Consider the following 10,151-nt stretch of genomic DNA (forward strand, 5'->3'; position numbering starts at 1 on the left):
AAGCTCAAAAACCAAAACCAGACCTACAAACAAACAACAACAGAAACCCCTAGTTTCCCGAAACAAAGAGAGAACCTGCTGTAAGAGCTACGCAGAAGCTGAGCTGAGTGACCCCAGGAAGGGCAGAGGAGCGTATGACAGCCACACCACACTGGGGGCCTGGTCGTCTCAGAGGATGCTCTGGGCACCTGTCACCTGCACCAAGTCAGGTGCACAGACAGCCCCTCCATCCAGGAACGAGGCACTGGGAAAACTCCACCCACTGGCCTGAGGAAGGGGCAAGGAATCTTCTCATCCATCAAGGGTCATGGGTGAAAAAGAGAGTCATCGGCAAAACACATAAACCAAACAACAGGCTTGTATTGAGAAGAATTCAAGTCCTAGTTCATAGACCCTCAAAACTGCAAAATTCATATATAAAAACAGGTCTGTAACTACTGAAACTGATAAGAGTACACTGCAGATGCTCTGGCTTCAGGGCTCTTAAGGCGAGCTCCCACAACCCAGGGGTACAGGACACCATGCAAAACACCTACTGAGGGCAGCAAGGTGAAGATACAAATAGCAAACCACACAAGGAAACGAGCCAACATGCCTTAGCTCCAAAGTGGGGATATGATATTAGAACTGTGTAGAGGATATGTCTCAAACTATATCAATGCGTATACATGTACAGAGAAAAAAATATCAAAATGTGAACAGTAGTTGGCTTGAAGTGTGGCTGAATCTTTAAAAATTCCAGTAAAATTAATGTACAGTGTTAAGTTAGTTTCAGGTGTACAATACAGTGATTCAACAATTCTATACATTACTCAGTGCTCATCATTACAGGCATATTCTTAATCCCCCATCACCTAGTTAAGTACGGCTGAATTTTTAAACCTCTGGTTTTTTTTTAAGTCTATTTATTTGAGAGAGAGAGAGACAGAGACAGAGACAGAGCATGAGCGGGGAGGCGCAGAAAGAGACAGAGAGAGAGAGAGAGACAGAGACAGAATTCAAAGCAGGCTCCAGGCTCTGAGCTGTCAGCACGGAGCCTGATGTGGGGCTCGAACCCAGGAACCGCGAGATCATGGCCTGAGCGGGAAGTCAGAACCTTAACTGAGCCATGCAAGAGCCCCTAAACCTCTGTTTCTTAACCAGGAATGGAAATATAAATGCCCCCAGGAGCCAGACTGGTAACACAGTGAGGGAGGTGCTCAGGTGGGGGCTGGGAGACTTGGAGACAGGTGTCCTTCCAGTGGGAGCACCTAATCAGCTCTGACAGCGCCCATGTAGGAGCGCAGGTGTAGGACGGCCACATCTTCATACTTTTTTACATCTAAATTTTTATACAGATCAACCAATCAACCCGTTTCAGCTTTAAAATGCTGACCACGGCAGCACCTGGGGGGCTCAGTTGGTTGAGTGTCTGACTTCGGCTCAGGTCATGATCTCATAGTTCGTGGATTCAAGCTCCAGGTCAGGCTCTGTGCTGACAGCTCAGAGCCTGGGGCCTGCTTTGAATTCTGTGTCTCCCTCTCTTTCTGCCGTTTCCCTGCTTGCAGTCTGTCTCTCTCTCAAAAATAAACAAACATTAAAAAAAAATTAAAATGCTGGCCATTAATCTCATTCTTTTTATTATCTTTTTTTAAGGTTTATTTTTTATTTTTTTAATTTTTATTTTTAAAAAAATTTTTTTTAACGTTTATTTATTTTTGAGACAGAGAGAGACAGAGCATGAATGGGGGAGGGTCAGAGAGAGGGAGACACAGAATCTGAAACAGGCTCCAGGCTCTAAGCTGTCAGCACAGAGCCCGACGCGGGGCTCGAACTCACGGACCGCGAGATCATGACCCGAGCCGAAGTCAGCTGCTCAACCGACTGAGCCACCCAGGCGCCCCTATTTATTTATTTTAAAAGAGAGAGAGAGTGTGTGCACATGAACAGGGGAGGGGCAGAGAGAGAGGCAGGAGAGAATCCTAAGCAGGCTCCAAGCTGTCAGCCCAGAGCCCAAGGCGGGGCCGAACCTATGAACCATGAGATCATGACCTGAGCTGAAATCAAGAGTTGGACACTCACCTGACTGAGCCACCCAGGTTCCCCTTCTTATTACCTTCTGAGGGCCACTGAGCTGTACGTCCAATAAACCATATACAGATTTGCATGCTGAAAACTACAAAATGCTGTCAACCCCCCCAAATCTAAATAAATGAAGAGGGGTGTGGTCACAGACTGTAAGATAACATAGTAAAGATGTCAGCTCTCTCCAATTTGATAAACATGCTGAACACAATTCCTACCAAAATCCCAACAAAGCAGACAAGATCATTCTCAAACTTAAATGGAAAGGCAAAGGAACTAGAATAGTTCCTTTATAGCTAAATAGCTAAATAGCTAAAACAATTTTGAAAAAGAATCCAGCGGGAGGTATCAGTTATTTCAGGACTTCTCACCTCTAGCAATCCAGACCATGTGATGGTAGAGGGATAGACTCGTAGATCAATGGAGCCGAATAGAGGACCCAGAAATAGCCTCAGCCAACTATGGCCAACTGACTTTTGACAAAAGCAATTCAATGGAGAAAACACAGTCTTTTCAACAAACAGTGCTGGAGGAATTGGATATCCGTAAGGAAAAAAAAAAAAAAAGACCTTTGAGCTAAATCTCACATCTTATGCAAAAATTAGCTTGACAAGAATCATGGACTTCAATGTAAAATTATAAAACTTTTCGGAAAAACAAACAAACAAAAACCCAAGGCGGAAATCTTTGGGATCTAGGACTAGCCAAAGAGTCTCAGTCATGACAGCAAGAGCACAATCCATACAAGAACACAATGGATACCCTGGACTTTTTTTTTTTTTCTTAATGTTCATTTACTTTCTTATGAAAGAGAGAGTGAGCGAGCGAGCATAAGCAGGGGAGGGTCACAACGGGAGGGGGAGGCACAGAATCCGAAGCAGGCTCCAGGCTCTGAGCTGTCAGCACAGAGCCTGTTGCAGGGCTCAAACTTACAAACTGTGAGATCGTGACCTGAGCCGAAACCAAGGGTTGGATGCTTAACCAACTGAGCCACCCAGGCACCCCTGTCAATTCTGGTTTTGATACTGCGCTGTATGTATGTAAGATCTAACCCGTAGGGCAAACTAGGTGGAAGGTACACAAGGCTTCTCTGTACTACCTTTGCAACATCCTGTGAATTTGGAATTATTTCAAAATGAAAGTTTAAAAGTTGGAGGAGAAGACTAAAAGAAAGAAAATTCCATTCCTTAGAGGAAGCTGAAACGGGCCCCCTTAGACTCTCCACATGGGTCCTAACTCTTTCCTGGGGAGCCCCCAACCATACGTGCTCAGAGATTTGCAGACAGTGAATCTGTATCCCAATTCTGTTCTAGCCGCACAGCCCAAAGCACTTCCCCCATCCCTTGCCAAATCTTTTCAAACCACTATTGGTCTGAGCCCGGAGAAATGCTCTTGAAGACATGAGCGTCACTATGAATAATGAAGCTGGGGCCACAGGTATAAACCACAACTGTCCCCAGCACACTCCGGCATGCAGTCACAGACAGTGGATGCTGGGCCAACAGGAGGTCAATTCTGTGGCCTGGCCTGGGTCTTGGCCTCTCCACTCTGCTGTGGGCCTGGCCCAGAAAGTCCTGGGTGCCAGCTACTCCCTTGGTTGGAGCCAGTCTCTCTGCCTGACTTGTGAGGGGTCAGTCCAGGGTTTACAGAGCCCTCAGGGGCAGAGACCCTGGGCAGGCATCCCACCCTAGCCCTCATTTCCAGGAGGGGCCAGCTGAGGGTGAAAGGGGAAGGGACCAGTTCAGTTCACATAAAAGGACCAGAAGACCCAGCAACTTTTTTAGTCAGATGGCAGCTTCCAATAACGTCAGCCCCAACTTCCCATTTCAAGCCCACAAAAGAATCCATGTAAATAAACACTGCTATGAAAGGAGAAGCCTGAAGAAAGTATTTATTTATGGAATACATTGATACCCTATTTTCTTTCTTTCAACAAAGCAGTAAAACCCAAAGAGCTGTTTGTATGCTCCTTATGCTGCATTTTGCTTTGTTTAAGGTGATTTGGGGTGCAGGGGATGGATGACTGGTCCCTCTAAGAGAATGGCCTTGGCGGTTGCCAGAAGGAAAGGCTGTTCCTCCATTCTGTGAGCTGCCACGGGGCAAGTTAGCTAAGGTGCTGGGCAGAAGTGGATTCACACAAAGCTAACACAACAGAAGCTTAAGGCTCCTCATTAGCCAGGGCCCTTCATGGTCTTGCACCTGATTTTGTGTCATTTTTCTTTCTTTTTTTTTTTTTAAAGTTTATTTATTTTTGAGAGAGACAGAGGCAGCGTGAGTGGGGGAGGGGCAAAGAGGGAGACAGAGAATCCCAAGCAGGCTCCTCGCCATCAGCGCAGAGCCCAACGTGGGGCTTGAACCCACGAAACCGTGATATCGTGACCTGAGCTGAAACCAAGAGTCGGATGCCTAACTGAGCCATCCAGGTGCCCCTTGTGTCATTTTCCTTAAAAAGAGTCCCCTACATTATAGAAGTCCCAAGCCCCATCAAACCTGATCTGTCCCTTTGAGGTTAGTTTTGATCTTCCCTTGGCTCCATATTGAGGAGAGCCTTGTGTACCAGGGGAAGTGTGAACATCTCAACTAGAACAAGGAAGAAATGTCCACTTGCCTTGAGCTTCTCGGCAGCTTCTTCTATCTGGGTTATGTTGCCAACTTGCTGCTGCTTCTTGGCTTCCAAGTGCTTTAAACATTCTTGGATGCGTTTCTGTATGCGAAAGAGCTAGGAAAAATTAATACTTAATACTGTGACTTTTGAGATAACAAGCCACCCAGGGGTCATCTCCTCCCACCCCTGTATTTTGTTTCAGCTGAGGTATCTGAGACTCAGAGGTGAGGTGACTGGCCCAGAGTCACGTGGCAAATTGGAGGATGAGCCGGAATGAGGGTCCCTCTGATCCTCAGAATCCCACATCAGATATTCTTCCAACCTTGATCCCCCCTCCCTTTTTTCTAGAACAATTCCTGCTTATGGCCTGGTTTTTCACCCTTTCAAATAGGACCTTAAGGCAAGCAGCTTGGGGACAGGAGAAGAGCATTTCACTTATGGAGTCAGTATTAACTAAGCACCTATTACATGCCAGGGAGCCTGTGGCCCTTTGGCTTGAACTGGGGTTCAGAAGACCTGCACGGGTGAGGTCTGTGGGGGTTCATGCTCCCTTCTCCCTCCCACCTGAAATGGCTCCCTTCCAGAGTTCCTTGTTTTGCAATTACCATTTTCCCAAAGGCCTGCTCTGTGAGCCTCTTCCCCACGGGTTTGAGCTTGCCTCTATCCGGATCTTCTTAGAGCTGGCCTTACACACAGCTGCTGGCCCCAGATCTGGCTGCCCCGTCAACTGGGAGCTCCCTGAGGGCAGGCTTGCTCCATTCCCAGCTCTGCCATGGGGATCACGGGGTGACCCAGAAGTGTTTGCTGAATCAAACACAATGACCAAGGGCTGCCAGCTTCAAGCGGAGAGCTGGAGCCACCCAGCAAGCTGTTATGAGCATAAGCCCCAGAGGGACAGGCGGCTTCCTAGGTCTGATTCCTGGCCCTCCTTTCATGTGACCTGGACAAGTGACCTCACTTCTCTAAACCTGTTTCTTTAGCCATAAACATGGGGATAACCGCATCGCATTGCTGTAGAGAATGAAAAGTACACGAAGTGCTTGGTGCAGTGTTTGGCAGGCAGTAAGTACTCAACAGGTATAGCTCTTACTGTTATTGTAACACCCAACAAGCATCTGCTACTGTGTGCAGTTGTAATTCTAGGTCGTGGCTGGGGGTGAGGACACAATGGTAACCCAGGTAGAAGCCACAGCCTCAAATTCGGGGAGCACATCTTTTACCCCACTGTGATTTCTAAGCCATCAAGTCTAGCTGCTGTCACCCAAAGATAACCCAGCCTCCTGGTGCCTGGGCCTCCCAGTCACATGGTGCTGTGCCTGTCATGCTACCTGGTGGAATCCTACTCATCCTTCAAGGACAGTTCCAATGGCACTCCTCTGGGAAGTCTTCCTGCGCTCCCTGCTCCTAGTTCATACTGTCTTCTCTCTGGCTCCCCAATTACGATACTTATCACACCGTACTGTCACTATTTGTTCTCACCTCACCAGCCAGGAAATTCCTGATCAGGGAAGAATTGATCTGTTCCTTAACTCGTGGCACAAGGAGTGTGCCGAATGAATGTTTGATGAGTGGATGGAAGGATGATGGATAAACAGGTGAGTGGGTAGGTGTGTGAACACAAAATGAGTATGTTGGTAGGTAGGTGGGTGGACCTGCCTATGAGATGCCCAAGCCCTATCTCTGGAAGCAGCCATGTTAATTCTGGAAACAGCCTTCTGAGGAGCTATTATTATTACAGTTATTTTACAGATAAGAAAGGCCTCAAACCCAAGACTCCCCCCCGCCAACTGAACCAGGTCCCACAGGGCCCATTCTCACTTTGGAGCTCCAAGGTTGTCACAATGTGAGGAAAAAGGTCATTAATCACCAAAAACTGCTGCAAGAGGAAGTGGTAGAATCAACATCCGCCAGAAACGGGCGGGCCTGCCTATCTCAGGGAGGCAGAGGATTTGACCAGAGTCACAGAACAAGTTGGCCCTAAGGCCGGAACAAGAGTCCGGAGCCCCTGACCACTATTAGGATTATGCACAGGTGAGGGCTCCAAGGTGGGAGTGGGCCAGTGGAGGCAATCCAGCTGTGGAGTGCTGGGTTCAAAGCCAGCCTCGGCTTCCAGAGCCTTTCTTTTCTTATCAATAAAATGGCTGTCATAGCTCCCCACCTGGCTGTTAAATGCGTGGAATGGGCACGTGCGGGGAGGAGAAGGGCGGAGTCAGTGGCTGGAGGCCGCTCCCAGGGCAGGCAGTCAGGCAGTCCTCAGCCCCTGTCGGTGAACTCCAGGAGAGAAAACCAGAGATGCCTGTGTGGCTTTTCAACTTTCTCTAAAGGCAGACTTTCTTTCAGGCCAAGGGCGGTGTGGTGGACCCACCGTGGTGGACGAGGTCAAGGACATCTGCGGATCAGTCGGGGCGCCTAAGTTTTCACTCCCGAAACCCACCTCTTCTGAAGCTTAACTGATCCTTGGCGACAGCAGGTGGGCCGTCTACAGGTCCTCTGGGCCGCCCTTCGGTTGCAAACCAAACCGAAAGAAACGGCCGGCCCACCCGGCACGCCCCACCGAGTCCGTTGCGGGCACCCGCCTCCGCGCGCCGCCTGCGTTCCCACCTGCACGTGCGCCGCCTCCTCCAGCGCCAGGCCCACCGGGTGGCCGCGGTGCGCGCCCAGCACCGGGCAGAGTGCGCACACGCAGCGGCGGCAGCGGCGACAGAAGAGCTCGACCACGCGGTCGCTATGCTCCGGGCAGCGCCAGCCGCTCGTGTCTTCGAGCTTCGCGGGGCCCGGCCCCCCCGGTGTCCCGCTTTGCGCCCCTGCGTCCGCCAGCGCCCCTGCGTCCGCCATTTAGCCCTCGGTTTCGGGCCGCGGTGTCGGGGAGGGGCTCCAGCGGAGAATCGAAACCCTGAGCGGTGGGGCTGGGCGGGGCGGCCCAGCTCCGGGAGGAAGGGAGGCGGGCACGCCTCCGGCCGGGTAGCGGCGGCCATCGGCGCCCTGCGGCCCCGCGGGGTGCCCTCCCCCGCTCCGCCTGTCCCGGCAGCTTCAGTGGCGCTGAGGGGGCCGCCGCCGAAATGGGGTTCGCTTCTCGTGGGCTGACTGAAAGGGGGTGAGCTTCCCGGCTCAGTGATGCGAGTCCAGTCATGCTCAGAAAACTGCAGCCCTGTGGGTGGGGCCAAAGTTGGCGGAGGCCTCTCCAGGTGATGTGCGTTACCGACACTTTTCACTTTCCCTTGATTCTCTCTGCTCTTTCCCCAGGAGAAACCACCATTCCCACAACTGGCAGAATCACTTTGGAAACTCCCGTTGCCCCCAGGCTGTCTCCCAGTCCACCCGTGTAAATTCGTACAGCCATCATGGAAAACAGTATGGAGGTTCCTCAAAAAATTAAAAATGGAACTATCGTATGATCCAGCAATCTCCCTTTTGGGTATATATACCGAAAGATTATGAAGTCAGTAACTGAAAGAGATATCTGCACTGGCGGGCACCTTGCAAAATTATTCACAATAACCAAGACGTGGAAATAACCAATGTCCTTCCATGAATGAATGGATAACGATGTGCTGTGTGTATATACAGTGAAATGTTATTCAGACCCAAAAAAGGAAATCCTGCCAGTTGCCACATGGATGAGCTTGGAGGACATTATGCTAAGTGAAATAAGCCAGACAGAAAAACAAATACTATTTGGTTTCGCTTATGTGGAATCTAAAAAAACCAAAAACAAACAGTTGAACTCCTAAAAACAGAGCAGAAAGGCGCTTGCCAGGGGTTGGGAGGGCGGGGGGAAAGGGTACAAACTTTTAGTTATAAGATGCCTAAGTTTTGGGCGCCTGGGTGGCTCAGTCGGTTGAGTGTCAGACTTTGGCTCAGGTCATGACCTTGCTGTCCCTGAGTTCGAGACCCGCGTGGGGCTCTGTGCTGACAGCTCAGAGCCTGGAGCCTGTTTCAGATTCTGTGTCTCCCTCTCTCTCTGCCCCTCCCCTGCTCATGCTCTGTCTCTCTGTCAAAAATAAACATTAAAAAAAATTTTAAAAAGTAAGATGCTTATGTTTGGAGATCTAATGTATAGCATGGTGACTATAGTTAGTAATACTGTACTGTATACTTGAAATTTGTTGAGAGTAGATCTCATGTTCTCACCACACACAAAAAATGGTAACTATGTGATATAACAGATGTGTTAATTAACTTGAATGTGGTAATCATTTCATAAGGTATACATATATTAAATCATCACGCTTGTACACCTTAAAAAATCACATGCAACCTAAATATATACAACTTGTCAATAAGATTGGAATATCTCAATAAAATTGGAAAAAAATTCTCATTTCCTATCCTTGGCTCTAATACCCTTGATCCCTGCCCTGTCTGTACTCCACCCTTCACTTGTTTTCAGACCAGGGAATAGGCAGTTTTCTCTGTTTGGGACCTCTCTTTCCCAAATACCTTTTGCCCTGCTTGCTTCTATTTATCTTTCAGGGGTCTGCCGAAATATCACCTCCCCCAGGAAGCCTTCCTTGCTTCTCCTCCCAGAGCAGCCCACACTTTCCCTATCCTGGCCCTCCCCTTCCATCCAACCATGACTGAAAACTTCAGAGGGCAGGGACCAAGTCTGTTGTATCTGTTTCCTGGCCTGGTCTCTGGCCCAAACAAGGAGATACTTAACTGGTATTTGTGGAACCAATCAAGAAAAGGAAAGCTCCATGTATTAAAATATTTAGGCAGATGTTTATTATTTTGTTACATTCTTGCCATTGCACGATTTCACATCTATTTTCACTTTTATTTCTTAATTTTTTTTACAAAGGTAAAAGGAATTTCAGAAACAACATTAAAACAATCAAACTATTTCAGGCACGGGTTCATATTAAAAGCATAGATCTATTTTTTACTTCCTTCTTCCCTCTATGATACAATCAGGAAGAATAATTATCGTAGAGCTAAGGTGGGTAGCCCTCAATGCTCATCTCCCAGTGCTGTCTTCGTTCTCAGAAAGTTCCTGAGTCAACAGGGGGCTCCCAGAGTATGGAGTAAAGAAATGAGTGCACATTCTACTTGCCCTGAGTGTGAGGGCCCGACCCTGCAGATGCTGGGCAAGTTCTACTTCATCAGTCAAGAATATAAACAAAAACACAATTTTTAAAAAATGGCTTAAAAAAATATTTGATAAAAATTACCTATCCCTCTCCCTTGCTGTGAAATCACTTAAATTCATTTAAATAATCCTAGTTGTAAAAACAAAACAAAACAACCCAAAAACAGTTTTGTTCATGGATGCCTTCATATTGTTTTTAAGCATGAGGTCTGGGTCCCTGAGGGGTAGGGAGAGCTCGAGAAGGTTATGTGCAGAGGAGGCATTCGGGTCCCTCCCCAGGCTCAGCCCCACCTCCAGCTCTTTGCAGCCAGTGCCTGTGGGCACGATGCTTCTTCATTCTCTGACAAGGACATGGGGATAGTATCATTATTCTGACCACAGGAATTAATTCTG

At 48.4% G+C, this 10,151-nt stretch overlaps 1 protein-coding gene and 1 long non-coding RNA gene across 6 annotated transcripts in view; one reads left to right on the forward strand and one right to left on the reverse strand.

Annotated features, from left to right (window-relative positions):
- TRIM14 (tripartite motif containing 14) overlaps nucleotides 1-7,515 on the reverse strand; it is a 28,474-nt gene extending 20,959 nt beyond the window's left edge. The window contains exons 1-2 of one of the 5 annotated variants that reach the window (XM_042911868.1): nucleotides 7,271-7,515; nucleotides 4,673-4,768 (exon numbers count right to left, since the gene is read on the reverse strand). In XM_042911868.1, coding sequence (XP_042767802.1) covers nucleotides 4,673-4,768; nucleotides 7,271-7,504 — 330 coding nt within the window. In that variant the 5' untranslated portion in view covers nucleotides 7,505-7,515. Of the gene's footprint in view, nucleotides 1-4,672; nucleotides 4,784-5,274; nucleotides 6,603-7,034; nucleotides 7,125-7,270 lie in introns of those variants that run through there. The other 4 variants (XM_042911867.1, XM_042911870.1, XM_042911869.1 and 1 more) reach the window with 4 other exon arrangements.
- LOC122204414 lies at nucleotides 6,604-8,329 on the forward strand. The gene is made up of 3 exons (XR_006195654.1): nucleotides 6,604-6,700; nucleotides 7,010-7,139; nucleotides 7,913-8,329. It is a non-coding gene; the product is annotated as an uncharacterized LOC122204414 (long non-coding RNA).
- The last annotated feature ends 1,822 nt before the right edge of the window (nucleotides 8,330-10,151 follow it).

This window comes from Panthera leo, chromosome D4 (assembly GCF_018350215.1).
Source record: "Panthera leo isolate Ple1 chromosome D4, P.leo_Ple1_pat1.1, whole genome shotgun sequence".
Lineage (NCBI taxonomy): Eukaryota > Metazoa > Chordata > Mammalia > Carnivora > Felidae > Panthera > Panthera leo.